Below are 20,012 nucleotides of genomic sequence, written 5' to 3' on the forward strand. Positions count from 1 at the left end.
GACCGCCCCGGGCCCTGTGCTTTGGGGGGCCCCGCGTTCATGAAAAAATAAAATAAAAATATACAATAGTTTTGAAAACGCAATTTCAACTATTGCTGTATTGTTAAGTCCGTGCTAGACAAAAAATAATATAATGAAAAAGGAATAATAATGCAGTAATTTTTATTGTGCAATTGCGTTTGTCACATACTTAGCCAGAGAGTGGTAGGGATTCAAAATGCTCGAGTTTGTAGATGGGGTATAGAGTTTAATATTTTAAGTGAAGGGCCCCGCACCTGCTAGGGCCGGCCCTGTTTAAAAGTGTATTTTTAACATTATTTACCACCTCATTTACATTTACTTTAGCCGTATTCTCATGTGTTGCCAGGTTGCCCACTTCAAGTCAAGTACATGAGAAACGTATCTATACTGGAACGTGTCAAGTCCTGGGCATTTCTTATCGATGTTCTAATTTTGTTTTATTTATAGCCTTATGTTATTTAGGATTGTGCTCAGTTTTTTAAAGGAATTGTCCTCATTTGCATTTAAATGTTTATTAGGTCAGTGTATGCCATCCTGGAAGTTTTGGCGGAGAGAGAGTCTCTATACAGGCTACTTGGTCAAGTTGCTCCTGATAACATGTCTCGTGATTTTGATGCATACACCCTGGATCCTCATACACGATATCTCAGTCTCAACACCCAGTCAGTTCTTCCTTATCAGGTATGGTATAAACTTTTTTTGAAGTTGTGAATAGACAATTCAGAAAATGATGGTGTGACGTAATTGCTTTAAATTTTTTGTCTAAAATTTGCCCAAGAGTATTGAGTAAAATGATTTTCAGTCATATTTTTATTAAAATCTAATTTATCTCTTTAATTGCTGCCCAAATTATTTCTACGGCTGATTTTTAAAAAGCCTCCCTTTTAATTATGTTATTTATTAAAGTATTGTACACATAAGCTGTGCATATGTTGTGATGCATAAATCCAGTATAACGGGTAATCTTTCAAAGGATTTTTTGTGAGACTGTTGTCACCTTATATTAGTGTGTCTAAATTTACAAATCAGTGCTTTGTGCACATTTTTCTCTTGACTGGGATTCATTACATAATTGTATTCCTATGATTTTTATTCTTCCGAATGCAAAGAGATATGAAAGTTTGTATTAATTGTCCAAATTAGTGTAACTAATGCTGCATATTTTCTGGATTTTTATGAATTTGCTTATTTTTTTAAATTTCAGGTGCGGCCATTGTATGATACAGATGATAAGTCTGCTCTTTCATTTGATCCTCCAGTTGGCCCTGTGGGAGGATTTCCCTCTGAGCATTCGAAAAGGAGGAGGAAAAGAGGCAAGTTTAAATTTTTTTGCAGTGCAGAGAGTAATTTTGAATATTTTTGTTTATTAAATATAAATTATTTGTGACCTAAATCTACAATTTAAGGATAATGATACCTTTTATAGGTCCAGGACTAGGACATAGCAAAATACATATAGGTCAATTCTAGTCCAATTTATTATTATGAAATCAGCTTTTCTGTCTGTGAAAAGTCTCTCAGTATTATCACTGGGTATAGAAATTCTACTGCTCTTATTTTTCTGCTCATATTTGTATTTGAATATTTCCCATTGACTTAAGTGAGCCCCTAGAAATTAAATCTTATAATCCATAACAATGAAGGCTAGAGTACATGCACTGTTGTAAGTCAGGAATCACATTAATCTTGAGTTTTATACAATAAAAGAGTGAAGTGAATTAGAAAATGTAATGGTATATTTGTCTCAATTGAATACATTAAATCCTTAACCTTTTCCTTTTGAGTAATATTTTTTTCTACATCCATTGTTCTTTTTAGGATACATCCATATTTCTCAGTGGTATATTTCAAGACATCTAACTATTATCCCTTCTTTGTTTAACATCTTGTGTGCATTCTTAACTTGATTCATTGTCTTGAATGTTTTAATGTTATGAATTTTACCATGGGAAGTTTGGTGTTTGTGTGAAAAACATCTATAAATTAAACTAAACAATAATTAATTTTTACTTATTATTGATTACTTGTATTCTTACGTTTTTGTCATTTATTTATATTCTAAAATTTATTTTGTGAAACTCCATGAATTGAATTACTATTAGTTGTGTTTATAATTTTTTATCAGCATTTTATCCTTAAAAAAAGAAGATTAAGCCTCTCAAAGACCGTAGTAAGTAAGGCTTTTGCCATAACTAATGTAACGATGCATTTGGTGATGTAGTGACAGTGGGCTTGGTTTTAAAATATATTATTGTGGAATAGTTTGAGGCTGAACCATGTAACCTTATGTTTGCTTTTACTAGCTTGATCTCTGTGTATCTCTTAATTATCGCAGTCCCTTAGAAACAGCACCTAGCATCAAGATCACCTTCGAATGCATTTCTATTGCCTAATGATGAAGCTGAGAGACTCTATAATTTAATCTAAGGGCATTTAGCAGTCGTTGGTTTTCTTCATTTGAGCTATGTATTGAGATATCAATTTAAACAGTCATTTTTTTGGGTTGTAAATTCATAACAAGTCTGTTATCATCACCTTCACAACATATTATAATTAATTTGTTGCTGGTATTTCTTCGCCACAGAAAATCTATTCACACCCTTAACATAAAGATATATTTTTTATATTTCTCCATAATTTCACCAGGCCCTTAATGCATTATTTCTCATATGTGTAAATCGCTCTGTTACAGATTTTTTACGGTTCAAACATGCGCCCTTGAGTAAATTTTAGTCACAGCTCTTGCCGCTAGGGAAACTGTCTCTACTGTGCTACTTGTTCGCTCATACACCAAGTAATTTCTCTGAGCGCTTGTTTGCTGTCTCCCTAGCACACCATTACCTATCCTCTGACTAGCACACTTCTCTCATGAAGTTTTACTACGGGACATTCTCGTCCTCTTTGCTTATTTATCATACCGGATTAAACTTACTTTCAAAGGGGCTGACGTGCCTTTATTCCATATATAATCTGAAACACGCCCTGCAACTGGGTTCACATAACATATCTCTTTCTCTCTGATTTTTGTTATTACCTTTTTAGTGTCCTTTGTGCCATCTGCCCTCATTTGATATCCTTGTTCTTTGGTGTTTTTTAATTTAAATTATCGGAAACGCTCTCTTATTCACTCAATGCTTGGTAATTTTGGCTAGGGCTCTGCTCAAGAACCACTATAGAACATAATATTAAGTTTGCTCCAGTCGTTGTTTAGAATTGTCTGACTCCTTCAAGAACTGTCTGTGAACTGCTCTTCAAATTCTTTAGATGTCCTTTAAATTATTTGTTAAGTCTTCTGAACGAAGAAGTTGATTGGCAAAAGCTTATGACTCATTTGGCATCCTCAAGAGGATTGGATGATGAGGAAAAAATATTTTCTTATAAATTCTATTTATAATAATATAGCTATATCTTATACATATACATACTATACACCTTACATGATAGTTTTATGAATAAATTTTCATCTATTTTTGATCAAGTAATAATGCCAAACTATTCATTTCCAAGAGAGCATTTGACTTACAGATGCACTCCATAAATTTTAAGGCATCTTTAGTTCTTTTGAATGCATATGTAAATTTGTTGAGATATTGGTCATAGTATTTCTAAGTTTGAAAGGGACTGTTTTTTCTGTACATATTTCTTCTATGGGAGACTCATTACTTATCTGATACTTCTTCGTTGTGCAATGATAACTGGTATTTTTAAATCTGGTTTTTATTAACTTTCTTTAAAAATAACTATTTCTTATGAATAAAGTGTGCATTCATTTGTGGTCTTTTGTGAATAACACTTCATCAAATTTGCTTCTTTGTTTTTTGGGCTTGAGCTGCGGAAACCAGGGATGAACCTTCTGATTAACAAAAGGGATCTTTGTTATTGCAGTCAAGGGTTAGTCAAAGTATATTGACTTGTTTCTCTCTATACACTAAATAAATAAATTTTATTTCTGTCTTAAATGTCTCTTATAAATTGTTGTTGAGTTTCTTTTCTGATGCTAATATACATTGCATGTTTTTTTGCTGAAATGTGTGGTATAAATGCAAATTTCTTGACTGAATTATATTGCCACAAATTACCATGGACAGGTACAAATAAACAATTTGTTGCACTGAGGTTGGATTAATGCTGGAATTTGCATGAATTTTAAATCTTAATTAATGTGAAGACTTCTCTTACAAAACTCAATCTTTTACATATCTTTTTAACTAAACATTGATGGGAAACTTGGTAAATGTCTGTCACAAAAATATTGTTTGCTTACTAATCACCAACTCTGGTCTCTTTAGATATGGTAGAAGAATCTTTTTATTAAAAAAATATTCTGCACAATTAAAATAGTTTTAAGTATTCACCTTTCCTGGATAATTTATTTCAGGGGTCAGCAACCCATGGCTTACAGGCAAAATTTAAACAATTTCTTGTGGCTCACTAAACTAATAGTTATCAATAACTTTGAACTTACAATCATGAGATTATAGGCTTAGAGTATGCATTAATCAAATGATTTAACTGACAATTTTATTATATCATCTTGGGAAAATACTAGTATTTCCAGCATACATAGCCTTGCCTATTTGGAAATGCAGCCTGCTGGCATGAAAAGATTGCTGACCTCTGATTCAGCTATTAGGTTTAGGTAATGGATATGAGTAGGATGTTTTGGTAGCCAATAAAATTGCTATGTAATCTCTTCCTTGGGTGTAATTTTGTTCTTAGTAGGTCTGAAAAAATCCTTGGAATTAATGCTTGGAAATGTCTTTAAGCTTGATGAGATTAATATCAATATTAACTTGTGATCATCAACATATGTAATGCCAGTTTTAATTTGTAATCATACTTTCTCATCTTAACTCTTAACATATATACTTTGGAGATTTATTTAATATGGTTAAATAACATTTTGTTTGCTACCTGGCAAGCTTCCCCTAACTTTGTCTGAACAGTCATCTTCATCATTGGACAAACTGCAGGGTGAAGATGATTTTTCAGATCCCCTGATGAAGCTATCTTGATAACTAGTGTTTTTTGGCTGAAATTAAACGCAATGAATCCTTAAAGAAGAAATGTTCTTTAAAAATTCCATTATTTGATGACATCCTTAGCATTGAGTCTAATTTGCACCAATGTGCATGCAAATTTGTGACACTTCATAGACCCTGCTAGTTTAAATGAGTCCTCTCTATTATTGTTGCAGACTGAAAATGTTTCTTTAATGGTCTTATAACTATTGTTCTATGATTTTTATGTGAATGTATTATGTAAGTACATATTCAGTGTGATATGCTCTCCTCATGCAATACAAATACTCACTTGTGGCATGTACCATTTTTGGTCTTTAATCTTAGTATATTTTCTAGCTGTGCAGATCCTAACCAAGCAAGTAGGTGATATGTGGCAAATTAGTCATTTTTTTCAGAATTAATTCTGTTTTATTTGACATAATTGGTATCACTTGCAGATACTCAAGTTCATCCAGATATGCTACTTCAGTGGCTAAAACGTCAAGTCGCTCTTTACGATGGCGTCACTGTGGATGATATGACGAGGTCGTTCAAAGATGGACTTGCTCTCTGTGCTGTTATCCATCGATATCGTCCTGACCTTCTGGATTTTCACTCTTTAAATCCAACCGAGGTTGCCCACAATAATCAGCTGGCATTTGACACCTTGGAGAGGGAGCTTGGAATACCTCCTGTGAGAAACTACTTCCTCATTCTTTCATTTATGATTGTACAATGCATCTACTTCAAATCTGCAAATGCCTATACATTTCTTTGAAAGATATTCCTGTCTTATTCATTGAGGATGAAATTTAATTATTCTTAACTCAACCTCAGCTCTTGTTGGGCTGAACTTTTTTATTTGGAAAGCTTGGAAACAAGCACCTTATAATACTGGGTAGTTCAATAACGGTAGAAATTTCAGATAAATCAGAAATTTTGGGCTTAACTTTTTTATTTGGAAAGCTTGGAAACAAGCACCTTATAATACTGGGTATTTCATTTAGGGTAGAAATTTCAGATAAATCAGAAATTTTGATATTATTATTTTCCTAGAGCACTATAGTAAAATACAAAACTTTGTATTTTGTTGTGCCTTACTCGAAAATTATATTTTTTTCATTTAGGTAATGACTGGATTAGAGATGGAACAGTGTGATGTACCTGATAAGTTGACTATGCTTACCTATCTTTCGCAAGTATATGATACCTTCCGAGGGGAAATTCCTCACATCAAGCATCCAAAGTTGGTAAGTTTATTACCGATTACTTTGAAGTTGTTTTGTTTAAACGTAACAAATGTGTACCTCAATAAAGTGAAGGAAATATTTAACTACGGAATTTCAAATTACACATTTGGTATTGCAGAATACTGAATGTTCTTGTAAAGTGCTTTTAGGGGAATTGGGTTGGTGTGCTGGCTATACACCTCAAGGACCTGGGTTTGAATCCCGGCAGTAGCAGAGAATTTTCTGAGGTTACCTAATACCTGCTTGAATATGGTGTGGAGGACTTGTCGAGTTCAACTCTCCATCTGTCAGATGGGATGTGCAGCTGTGGTCTCCTAGGTGCCTTTCATTAAGAGTTGGCTAATGGTGACAATGGGTTTCTCTTTCCTTCCCTCATGCCGCGAATTACCTTGGTTATCAGTCGTCTCCTCCAAATATAAACCATTCTTTGCTTTTCTTGTTACATATGTATTATAGAAATAATTATATTTTTGTGTGAAAAATTATCAGCTCTCATGATTAAGTTGCCTATATTATGGGTCAAAGGGAAGAAACATAATATTAATCAATGTCAGAAAATAAGTTTCCTTTTTTATGGACTGTTTTAAAATGTATACTGTCACAAAAACCATGGTAGAGATTACATGTTTGCCCCCTCTTCATGCTACTTTTTATAGAAATTACGTAGCTAATAAATGCTGTGTTTCAATTTAAAATACAAATGTCATTAATCTACTCAAATAGCTAGAAAAAGTGTTTATTTAAGTATACATTCATGTTAGTTGTTACCTGGGTTGAAATCACTTCAGTAATAGTAATTTTTAATTTTATGTATATGTATTTATTTCTATTACGAATCATTGTTTCTAATCATGATGTCGCTTTAATAAAAAGTTGGTTCAAAGGAATGTTGAATATACTAAGTAAACATTTGTTTCACATTCAATTTGTATTTTAAGGCTAAATTCAAATTATTCTTTGTGTAATTGTAGCAAGATGATGTGGATTTCCTGGCAGAAGAGGCCGCTGCTGCTGCTGAAGCTGCAGCTCTTCAGCAAGCCAGGTTACGGAAATTGGGGAACCTCTCCCAAATGCAAAAGGCATCACTTATAACTCGAATAGTATCCACTTCTACCGGGAAGGCTGTTCCTCATTCTTTGGCTACATATGTCAAGCGCAGTGGTGCACCCACATCTCCCTCAACAGCTGGTGCATCTCCTGCCCCGTCTGGTGATAGATCAGTTGGAGATACATCATCTTCATCCCTAAGGAGAACAAGGAAACGCAGGAGCAGTGATAAGACATTTGGTACTCTGGTTAGTGTGCTTTTACATGACTCTTATACTCTGGATATCTAGTTTTTTAGTTATTTTGGCATACTTAGTTGATTTATTGGGATAACTTAACTGAAATAGTTAAATTTCAAACAATTTACACCTATCCATAATTATACTGTGCAAAAAATTATTTTTGTTGCATAAATTCAACAAACTCTTGGTGAAAGCTATGATTAGGTATTTATTAAGGTCAACTCTTGTTGGAAAGTTGCATATTTCTTGCAGTACTTTATAGTTAAGTTTATGTGACAGGTGCCTGATGATACTTTCCCCTAAGGAATACAGGTACTCTCTTAATATTAGAGAGAGTCTTGTGTGAAGTGTAATGAACTTAAATTATTGGTACTTGATGCAATCCTATGTGTAATTTCTCTGTTTGGTTGGTAAGAGTTTGGAGCGGATGAAGTTACAGGAAGAATTAGCACGAAATAGGTTGGAGCGGCAACGTAAACGCCAATATCAACGTCAACTTGCTACCCAACGTTTCCACAAATCTCTTGCAATGTTGCAAGCTAATGCTCTTCGTGCTGCTGGTAGTGATGGTGAAGAAAGCTCACCATTCCAAGACTACTCCATCTTATTCTACCGAATGACAGCTCCTAGTTTTGAGGATCGTGTTCGGGACTTAGAAACCAAGATTTTGTATCCTGGAAGAAGGGCGAGTTCAAAGCATGGGCTTTGCTTGAGCGTAGTAATTTTGTCCGTCCCAAAGCTCCTTTACCTTTTTAACTGATTGAAATCTTAATTATCCAGGCTGTATGCAACGTACATGCTTAATGGTCATGTTTGTTGATCAGCAGGCACTAACTTGTGAGTAGTTACCGAGTCAAGACTAATAATATACATGTTGTCAGTGATTATATAATTTGTGACTAACATATTTTCTTTAAATTTTATGAGAATTTGCCATTAGTAATTAATATATTTGATTAAATGTATATGTGGTACTTGATTCTACTTCATGAAAATTACTTCACTAATACTTGGCATAAATGGTAGAAATAAACAAGTATGTACACATTGTGGTAGAAGTGTTTTTCAGAAGGAAAATAACGTACCCAGTTCTATTTATGTTACAATCATACTTATATTTGTTTGAAAAATCATGTTTTCACTCCATCACAGCATGAAAATAAACTCCTGCAGGAATTGAGCTAAATCTTATTGACATTAGATACTTTGGAAAAATTAACTTGATGTAAAATAACTTGGCTCATACAATGGCCACCAGCAGAGTAAGAGCACTAATTATCCTCTGTTGACATAGCAGTGGCAATCTCCTCGTACTTACTTTGGAGTACACTGCTTAAGATATTCTGTGTAAAGTGTGAATCCTTAAAACTTTACATCTATGTCAACTCTGAGTCGGAGTGGAGATAAATTTTTACCATGGTCAAAAAATGGTTGCCTATTGCATAAGAGCCATTACATTCACATTAATAATGGTACTTCTTTGAACATTGCATCAAAATTTTATCATTAAATGCAACGCATGTTTGAAATAGCTTTATTATTTCATGTTCATTAATCCTATTCGTATATTGTGTCGTCTTTTTTTATTGTTTAGGTGTTCTCTCTTTTAGTTTGTGTTTTGCCTCATTTTCTATTCCTGAATAACGAGTGAATTTCTTTTTTTGTTAAGCACAATGTGATGGGTCTCACTAAAATTTATGAGAAGCATTTCATAATAAAATTATGTTCTTGACCTTGATCAATGATTTGAAAATTAGTATAACTAATTTGAATTGGAACATCATTATGTATAAACTTATCATAATTTTCAACTCCTCGCCTATTTTGAGCTTATAATCTAATTTATAAACCAATTCAAATAAAAAAGTTGAATAAATAGATCAAAGTATATTTAATTGCTTTTGATTTAAAATTCAGATCTCATCATTTTTTTTAAGTTGCTACGTTGTAGTACTATTTTCTACTCAAGAAAGTCTTTTAAATGGGCTAAGTTAGGAGGTAATTAAATTATGTATCCATGACTGTCCGATTAAGGGATTTTATTTGAGTGATCAGAAATGAATTTGTGGGAAAGTAAGTGTTGCCTTCTCTTCAACTAATATTTTACCTTGCCATATGAGCATGAATCGTTGAATTTTATGTACCTTTCTCAAAACATTGTCTCCATTTTAGGATAGGGAAGCACGTATTCAAGCAGAACTTCGCAAGGGCAGAAGCAGCAGAGGTGGTGGAGGAGTAAATGATGGTGATTTCAGTGGCAGAGTAAAAAATATTGAAGATAAGCTGAAGGGAAATGCTCCTGTTGAGAAAAGACCGAAAGATCTGCTTCGAGCAATAGGTAAATCATTTTTTAATATTTACTTTTTTGAAAGTCAACTTTGAAAGAAGTGTTGTCGAAAGAAAACCCTACTAGCATTAATTTAGTGGTTTTGTAAGAAGTATTATTTTTCATAATTCAAAAGTTACTTTGGACTAAAAATCTGTTAATCAACTTTCTTTTGTCTTAAAATAAAAACCAAATAGTTAAAAACCACTTTGTACTGTAACAATTAATTTTGAGTTATTTTGGGTTGAATGTTAATGTGACAACTGATGGGAGAAAGAAAATGAAGCAGGCGATAATGAACAGCGAAAATAGAATAGATAAATTGTTGTTGACGGCGCAGGAGAGAGAAGAAGGGAGTATGGTTGGGACAAGAATGGCGTGCGGGTGTGCGCGTCGGCACTCCCGATGTGTTCGTCGGGATAACTATAAAAAGTATTTATAAAGTGTATTAACCGTATTTGTGAAGTTTGTGAGGGAATAAAAACGTTACAGTATGCGTGTAAATATTTATTTGTTATAACTTTATATGATGTATGTGTAAACATAATTTTTATGATGCATGTACATATTTACATGATTTGATAGATTTATCGGACAAAATTTGCAGATTTTATTCGCTATAAATCTTTGCCTCTATCTGTGAAATATTTATTATTTGGAATGTTAGAAAAAAGTAATTATTTTATAAAATGTTTGTGACTTCATTCCTATGGTATCCCAACCCAGTTGTAATGGAAATCAGTTTTCAATTTGTTGAACTTTGCTTATGTCTTCAATTATTGTCTTAGCTTTGAGTGGTATAATATTCTTGTTTTTCTTTTAGGGAAAATTGAAAAGAGTGACTGGAATGTCCGTCAAATAGAAAGGAAAATGGAGGAGAATAAAATGGGTAAAGGTGCCAATGCTGCTGAATTACTGAAAAAATCTGAAAGAGTTCCCAAATGGAACCAAGAAAAATTCCAGGACAAGGTAAGTTATTGTAAAACAAATAATTTTTTATTGTAGACATCATGATAATATGCTAGTGTTGCAACTACGCAGTTGGCATCAATAAAATGTTGCATGGTAAATTACTAATTGGTACTGGAATGTATTAATGGTGCATTTACTTCCTTATCACGGTTAGGTTAATTGTTTTTCTTTCCATATTGCAGTTTATGGCTGTGGAACGTAAGCTTATGGGCAAAGCAGCTGAGCAGGAGGCTCAGGACAAATATGCTGATATTGATCGATCTCTTAAGCATTATGAAAGGAAGCTAAAGGAAGGTTTGGCTCTGGAGTCCTCTGGGCCTCGTGGTGCCAATAAAGTATCTGCCATGGCTGAGCAGTTCTCAGCTAAGCCAAAAGATGAATCTGAAGCCAAAGCAGATGAAGGAAGTGCTGACCAAGGACCTGCACCTCTCCAGAAGTCTGTGAGTTCATACAAATTTTTTTGCCAAACTTCGCTGTCTTCTCGTATAATATATTTTCATAATATTGAAATTGTAATTTTTCATGGCTAAGAAACCAGGCTACTCTCTTTATTGGTCATTTTGATTACCCCCTTAGATACTCTGTAATATACTCTTTATACCTTTGTACTGACTCTGACACCAGTATTTCTGAGAGTTAGTGACGATATACTTAAGGCTTTGAAGTTGTCTTACAAGGGGAGACCACGTACCTTGCTCCACCTTTTTCAATGCCGTATTTTTTATGGCATTCGGAATGGTGAACACATATCTGAACTGGTAGTGGTTCCATTGAATGGGCCTTAGCTTGGCTGTAATTAATTAATATTCATGCGGTATTTTTAACAAGCCTTATATAATTTAAAAATTTCACCGCACCCCACAGTCGGGTCAGATGATGCAGTGGTAGCGAGATCAACTCTTACCTAGGGGTTTGGGTCTTCGTCACGGCTGTTTATTTTCTTGTCTTCATTTTCATCATACGGCATCAAGTTTTTCATTAATTTTAATTGCAGTTTAAGTGTGGCATTGAAAAAGGGGGACCAAGGAATGTGGTCTCCCCTTGTTAGAGAACTAAATGTATGGTTAAAATATTTTCTTGGAAAATGGGTTACATTGGCCAATGCCTGTCGATTATTCCCCTTCAGTTTTTTTCTATATCTGAAGTGAAATTGTGAGCTGTGATGTAGTTAATTTTTTTTGCTTGAGTGAATCTCTTGTATATAAGGTGTTGCTATTTAAATGACTCTGCTGGTGCTACTACAGGCATGCAGTGGGCATACTGCTGCAGTTTTTATTATTTCTGTGTTTATTGATACCTACCCCAACTTGAACTCGATGGACACTCTTGTACATCTCTCAATCTTGCTTTGACAATCACTCACAGAAGTCTAAGCATGCAGTTCTCATTGGCAAAACAAATTGGGAATTGTGATAAAATAAGTAAACAGTTACACCTCCAGTTTATTGTGAAACTGAAGGAAAGTGCTAAATATGCTCATGCCATTTCTTCTCACCTGGTAATATCTTCTGTGTCTTATAGAATTCCCGTGGTGCTTTGGTGGTTGTTCCTCAGGGTGGATCTGAAACCTGCCACTTCTGTGGAAAACGAGTGTACCTAATGGAAAGGCTTAGTGCTGAGGGATGCTTTTTCCACCGAGGGTGCTTCCGTTGTGAATACTGCTCCACTATGCTGAGATTAGGTATGGTCTCCTGCAAAGTCATGGACATGGTTAATGAAAAATGAACTATGTGGGAGGAAGTTTATAAAAAAGTTTACAATATACTATTTGCTGTGAGAAAATTTGATTTACCTCTGGAAGCCGCAAAAAATTTGTAAGTTTAAAATGGAAATGAAAGCCTTTCTTTGGCTTCAATTTTTTACTAAATTCATTCAACTGTTTAATTCAAAATCAATGATGATGTGCAGTTACTTTCTTGTTTTTTAGTTGAATTAAAAATACTTTGGAGGCTTTTTGAATGCTAAAATATTGTTGACCTTGATGTGATAGTAATTGTTCTAGTTTTTCCTCATCAATTATTTTTTTCATGCATTTACCAGTAGAAAATATACTTAGGCTTAGGTGAAGTGCCTTTTCAACTATATTTTGAAAATAAATGCAGTCGTCAATTTTCACAAAATTTGGAATATTTCAGAATTGCTTTGTTTTTAATGAAAAATCATTATATTTATACAGAAACAGGTATTGCAATGCTTCTGCTAGATGCTGACAGGTCTGACAATCAGCATCTTTCCAGTTGCCATAGTTTTTTCTTTTATATTGATGGTCTTCATGGACATCTGTATGACCGTCTTCAAATTCTTTTCACCATTTTAGGACGTGTTGTAGTCTTAACTCTATAGCTTTTGGAATGAATGTCCATTGGTGCAATGTTCATAGAACAAATACAAATCACAGTGGATGTTAATTAGTTTTTTCCTTACAGGAACTACTTATTACATGATGACTAAATATAGGAAGGATTTTAAGAGAGTAAATTAGGTGGGATTAAATGCCTCAAAAAAATCTATAAATCTCACTAATCACCTGTTTCTGCAATTTATTTACTATAATGTATTCAGATTTATAATTCCATGGTTCAATTAATTATCTCGTTTGTGAATGAAAAACTTTGCTGTTTCTACAATTTGGAACTTTATTTTCCTGACTAGTTTCGATACACTGTATCATATTCATAGGACTAGCAGTACAAGTAGCGTGGCTGTGGGTTATATACCAAAAAGGGGGGCAAAGAGTGGAAGGGGTGGGGAGGGGAAAGGGGTGGAGAGGAGATGTCTGTAGAGCGCTACATTGTTGCACTTCTCTTAAGAGGGGGGGGGGGAGAGGAACTCTCCCCCCCCCCCCACTCTTTGCCCCCCTTATTGGTATATAACCCACAGCCACGCTACTTGTACTGCTAGTCCTATGAATATGATACAGTGTATCGAAACTAGTCAGGAAAATAAAGTTCCAAATTGTAGAAACAGCAAAGTTTTTCATTCACAAATCAGTAAGATGGATTTCTACAATGTGAAGGCCTCTACTATTCAGTGCATTAATTATCTCGTATTTTTTTCTTCAGGAAATTATGCTTTTGATCGAGATGGAAAGTATGGGAGCCACTTTTTCTGTGTGCAGCACTTTGGACTTCAGGGTCTCCTCAATGGTGCTGTAAGAATTGGATCCAAGTCTAGTGGGAAAGGAGCTGCAGCAGGAGGGGGGACGAAGGAGAGACATCATGCACGGGCTCGAAAGTCAGGGAAGGATCATATGCATGAAACTAAGGCCGATGAAGGCAAAGCAGTGGAAGAGAAAGAGAATGCTATTCATCTCATTGCAACACCGAAAGGGAAGTCCCCAGGCACTGGTACATCTGGCCGAAAGTCTACTGGGGAGGTGAATTCAATTTCTAAATTTTTATTCCTCTTCACGTGCTTGGGTAGAATTTGAGATTTCAAAATTTTAAACATTTTTGTGAAATATTTTTACTTCAGACACTGTAAATGTCTTTTTGTGTTTTTTCTGCCATTCTTTCAGTTATATTTCTATTAAACCATCATATTATTTCCACAAATCATGCTTCTGGAATTTTCTAATTAATATCACCCATTCGACTAGAGTGTTTACCATCATGTTGTATTAGGAATCAAATATAAAGCTGCAGGTAGTACTGACACTTAAGCGATGAAGAAGGCTATTTTAATTTTCCCTTGTTTTTAGATTATTTTGTTTATCTTTTCCTTCCTCTTTTCCCATTCACTTGTGCTATTTTTTCTCGTGATTGAGGGATGTGCCTAAATTATTCTAAGCTCACTGTGATTCCTGCTATCAATTGCTTCCTCACCTTAAAATTTTCACATAGTCAAAAAACGATGTTGAGAAAAAATAATAAATTAAGGAAAATGTATGAAAGAGCAGCTATGTTGTGATAAAGATAATGGATTCATATTGAAATAAATGATATTTTTGGGAGGACGATACAATGAATCTTGCTGGAAATTAGGTGGAGGACTTTTTCTAAGAGTTAAATGAAAAATATGTGAATATCTAGTCTACCATTGATGGTTGTCTTCATTTAATTTCACCTTAGTGTTTTCAAGTTGGAAAATATGTAGCACCAGTGTTTTAGTTGATACCTGTATTTACTAGATAATTTCTTGGAAATTAAAAGGAGATGTCTCTTTAAAATCATATTTTTGCCTCAATGCATGTTATATTATGTTTTTTTCTAGTTAATCTTTTTTATGTTTGTGATAAAAAGAATTGCTTGTAATCTACTGGTATTTATTTTATAATTTTATGGATAATTAGGGTAAGAGGAGGAGTAAGGGAAGCAAGTATGGAACCCCCAGGATACGACCTCCTCCAGTGGTGGATCCGGTGCCTTTCCTCTCTCCTCCTTACATCCCTGAGGAGGAAGTTGATCTGGCTGACAGGGGAACAACCCCAGAACGTATTGAATTTGAGAATAGCATTCCTGTGGCAACACCTGATGCTCGTAATGCGGGCAGTACTGGGATGGAAGGAGGTGGTGAATCTGCCCTTGGGGACGGAGGTCCATCGAAGAAAGTTTCATCTGTGGAGGAGCTACCCCAGATGGATGAAGAGGAATGGATCAACAGGAACTTTGGAGCATCGGCAGCAGAAGATGCATCAGATGATGAGGACGATGACTCTTCTAGTTTCAGGTCTCTTTGAAAGATATCTTATTAAATGTATAATATATTCCATTCGATACCCGCATTGCCATTAAGCTCATAAGTTAAAGGGACTTACGTTGATCAGTCCAAATCCCCATGTTGGGCCTGCATTGAAATGCTAAAATAGCCTCAATATTTCCTTGTTGGAATTTGTGAATATGTGAGACTTTGTTGGCTTCCACTAACGACCTTGAAGGATTTTCGGAAGGAGACACCGCTAATCAGGGTGTCTGAGGAGTCGTATTAATCCTCAGAGTCAGGCAATCTTTCTTCTTCATAAGGAACAAAGTTTTAAATTTTTTTAGAATATTTTGATTTCTGGTTTTCTCTTCAAGAGTAATAATTTAAAAAATGCATTGGTCAAAAGTGGCATGTTATTGAATGTTTTTTCTCTGGAATTCATATTTTATAATTCTGGCAGTTCGCAAATGTTGACACCAAAGTCATGTTGTAACATAGAGAAAGGAAGTAAGGAATGACACTGAATTTGCTGCTCCAAATTGATGAAGTCCTTAAGATGGAAAGAAGAATAGTTACAGAGTACATTTTATCTGAATATTAAAATTTTATGGTTTTTACGTAAATTTATTTTTGAAGGAACTTAATTATTGTGTCATTAAATTATTCTTGTGGGACTCAACATGAATTAAAGAGCTCTGCTTTCATGCACACATGTTTTTTGTTAAATTTAAAGAAATTAAATTTATGCATGTGTGTCATTGTGTTGATGGCAGAGTTTTGCCTGTAAAAGAAACAAGATTAATCATTGAAACTTGATTAAAATTGTGAAATACTGGAATACACCAAACCATATTCTGGAAATGCCAACTGACTTCACACAATCAGACTTTGTGATTCAGCTTTTAAGAGTTTTTTTACATATTTATGTACTGTTCTGGATTTTAAATTGCTAAATTGGTATGTTTGCTACCCAAAAGGGAATGTCAGGCATTTACATATTTATATAAATCTGATGTTCCCTGGTACTAGGGTGAATGAAAGGATTAAATTATAACCTCTTAATATTATATTTTTAATCACTTAACATAACTACGGTAGACTGTTTTTTTACAAACAGCCTTAGTACCAAGTTTTTTGATTTTATGAAGTAAAGTCATGGTTCTGACCAGTCATGGTTCTGACCAAAGGAGAATTTTAACCTATGCTTAAAGAAACTATATTGCAAAATTTTTTTGTTATGAAATTATGAACCTAAGTCGTAATTCTAACAACATTTATAGAAAAGCTGTTATAAAGTTTGACACTCAACTATGACATCTAAAATGTCTAGGTAACTTTAAATGACAAAGCTCTGCCATGCGTCTCACAGCCTAGAACAATTTTAGAATTCCTGGGCTAACAGCAGCTGTTTCTCGAAAAATCAATTACTTACTGTAAGTTGAGGGTAGAGGGTTCTCAGTGGATAAGTGATCCTTAAAGGGTCTTAATGGGTTGGAGGTATGAGTGTGGCAAATTAGCGAAGAGAAATAATGATGGGAGTGGGCAGTCCAATCTTTTTTCATTCTGAGAGACCTCTGGGGGAAATACATTTATTCTTGTGTATTAATTAGAAAGGATATGAAGCTGGGAAAGGATGCATTTATTCTCATTGGTAACTGTGGGACTTTCCAAAATAGTGTCTGTGATTTTTCAATCGTCATCTCTTGTGTTTGGCATCACGGAGCAGCTATATGGTATTTTCCATGGATACTCCATGGAAAATACCATATAGCTGCCATACCATGGAAAATACCATTTTACTCCATGAATATGATCATATAGAGGACCTGAAGCTTACTTCAGTTCAATTAGAATGCAGTGAGAAAAATTAAATATATACCAGGGATCATTCTTTGAAATAATGGACTTCTGTTGGGCCAATGCCTATTTTGCGATGTTCATGATTCTCAGACTGGATATGTAATGAATCATAATAACAGCCAAGATCAAGGATTTTTTACAGAAGGACACAAGCAGAAAGATTTGAAGCTGTAGCAAGGGTGGGGAATTTGAGAGTATCATGCCTTATGACAGTGACTTCAGAGGAGATAATACCAGAGAGGGAGGGGAATAATGCCCTCCGGCTCGATAAGCAATTTCTTTGTAGGTTATGAAGGCAAATTTGTTAATTTTCATAAAGAACTCTTATTTCATAAATAGGAATTGAAAGAGAAAGGTACTTATTTGTATATTGTGACATCTTAATGGTGATCAAATACGCTCACACTTTTCATCATAATGGTCTACCGGGATACTTTTCTGATCAACAGTAACTCCGATCGTACTTTAGACAAGTGGTGAGATAGTTTTATTGTTATCTATATTTTTTTACATAGTGCATTTTTTTTGTTTAGTAATGATGAAGCTGGGGAGAATGTGGAGATTGGAGGAATAGCTGACCTTGGAGAGGAGGTTATGGAGAGGAGAAGGCACTCGAAGAAAGGGGAGAAGGAGAGAGATAATGATGAGGATGAGGTGTTTGTGGAGGCCATGGAGGAACCTATGATGACTATCGAGCAGACTCGTCTAATTGCTGAGAAGTGGAAGCGAAGGTATTCTAAAGATGTCGTTGAAGATGGAGGTAGAAGTGGTGAATCCAAAGCCGCTGGAGGAGAAGCTCAAAATGGAAAGACAAACAAGGAGGATGATGAAGAATCCAGTGACAGTTATGAATCTGGGGAATCAGATGATTACGAAGATGAAGGTAAGTTTGGAATGGTTCATTTTATGTATTTCTTTGCTTTGATGATGAAATACCAACTTAATATTTGATGTTTTTGCCATTCTAAATATTGTGATCAGCAGTTCTAATTGGGTTGTTGGAATAATGACAGAACTTATATGTAGAGGCACCAAATTCTTATGAACTGCAATAGCTTTTTCATTTTCACTGATAAGAAGTCATGGACGACCTGATTTTGAGTCTTAATGCCTATAATATTTTTACCTGTTTTGCATTTCATGAAAACACTGTTAAATGTCCATACCCATAAAAATAAGTCAGGTGCAACAATATTTTTCTATTTTCAGCCTTTTTATGGATTTTTTCGATGACCTTCAAATGGAGAAATAGGATGCAAATTTAGGGATTTTATTTTCTCATCACAGGCTTACAAGCCATCCAACCCATTTTAGAGATCACCGTACAGGTCTCAGACACCCAGTTTCCCTGGCATTGCCTTGAAAGCAAGAACATCACAAAATTGCACGATCAGACGAGTTTTCCCCCAGACTCTCATTTCAACCTCCCTTCAGAGCCTTGCTGCTTGGAAGACCGAGAAAGCATGCTTCCTCCCCTCCACCATCCCTCTCCTTTCCATGCTTCTGTTCCCCACCCCTTCTTCTTGCTGAGCTGTCATCTCGTTCTATAATTCCCCCAACTTGTCGAAGGTGATGCTCTCTAATGGGGCAGGATTTTTTCATTCTAATTGTTCAATATAGTAGTTAATTTATAGATTTCTCATGGTTTCAAAACTCATATTCACATAGTTAAAATTGTTTCCATCATTTCACATTGACGCTTAGGTTTCAATTTCTATATTCTTATGATTTGATTATCATGGAGAAAAATAGATCTGTTACCTACATATGTTAGTGAAGTTTTGACACCCATATTTTTATCCACCTTGCTACATGTGGTCAAGCAGTGTTTTGGGCAATCCTATTTTGCTTTTACAGATATGTGGTAAATATTATGTGCGAGGATGATGCTTTGTTAATCTACCTATTTGTTTTTAAGAGTCCAATTTTGCCTGTTGTAAATTCCTTGTGCAACGTATTGGTAGTTATTTTAACAGATTTTTTGCACCAAGTTATGAATTTTGATAATTTCATATCCTGATGTGAAGGATGCTAGGTGTTATGGTTTAGTGTTTCGTATTTAATTCTTCCTTTTATCTAGCTTCGCCATTTTTTAAACCTCAATTTTTGTATTCGCACCTCAGTAAGTTAGTCCTATGAGCTTATCATGATAATTCTTTGGCTGCTAATTTTAGAAATCAATTTTGACACATACTTGAAAAGTTGCCATAAGTTCTTAAAAGTTAAAATTATACTTTTAATGGTTTTATGGATATTCCTCCAGTGTCTTTAAAATTGATGAATTTTAGTCACTTTCCAAAAACCGAGTGTTCAGTATATACTTGATCATAAATGTAACTACATACCTATTCAAGAATAATGATGTATGTATTGGTGCTTTTAAAATGTATGACATTTCATCAACTTTCACAGTCAATGACTTATTTGAGAGTATATGATAGTAGTAAGGTTTAGGGTATATGGTTATGAAAAACTGTTGGAATGAATTGTTATTTTTTTTACCTTAATTATTATTCATCAGAATGATTTCATCAGATGAGTTAAAGGCATTTAATGTAAATTTTGGCAAGTGGTGTGCGAGAAAAATTGAAATAATTTGTTTACATAAATGAGTGTTTTGTGATGAGCATTTTGAAATCTGGTTTGATGC

General features: G+C 34.5%; 1 protein-coding gene across 6 annotated transcripts in view; it reads left to right on the forward strand.

The window, feature by feature from the left end:
• LOC124159309 (F-actin-monooxygenase MICAL3) overlaps positions 1-20,012 on the forward strand; it is a 241,657-nt gene that overhangs the window by 182,747 nt on the left and 38,898 nt on the right. For 5 of the 6 annotated variants that reach the window (XM_046535044.1, XM_046535049.1, XM_046535048.1 and 2 more), the window contains 13 exons: positions 540-702; positions 1,226-1,334; positions 5,483-5,718; positions 6,152-6,274; positions 7,246-7,569; positions 7,979-8,248; positions 9,736-9,901; positions 10,713-10,858; positions 11,044-11,301; positions 12,383-12,542; positions 13,924-14,237; positions 15,153-15,529; positions 17,896-18,245. In XM_046535044.1, coding sequence (XP_046391000.1) covers positions 540-702; positions 1,226-1,334; positions 5,483-5,718; positions 6,152-6,274; positions 7,246-7,569; positions 7,979-8,248; positions 9,736-9,901; positions 10,713-10,858; positions 11,044-11,301; positions 12,383-12,542; positions 13,924-14,237; positions 15,153-15,529; positions 17,896-18,245 — 2,996 coding nt within the window. The remainder of the gene's footprint in view (positions 1-539; positions 703-1,225; positions 1,335-5,482; positions 5,719-6,151; positions 6,275-7,245; positions 7,570-7,978; positions 8,249-9,735; positions 9,902-10,712; positions 10,859-11,043; positions 11,302-12,382; positions 12,543-13,923; positions 14,238-15,152; positions 15,530-17,895; positions 18,246-20,012) is intronic. The other variant, XM_046535050.1, reaches the window with a different exon arrangement.

Source organism: Ischnura elegans, chromosome 5 (genome assembly GCF_921293095.1).
Source record: "Ischnura elegans chromosome 5, ioIscEleg1.1, whole genome shotgun sequence".
Classification (NCBI taxonomy): Eukaryota; Metazoa; Arthropoda; class Insecta; order Odonata; family Coenagrionidae; genus Ischnura; species Ischnura elegans.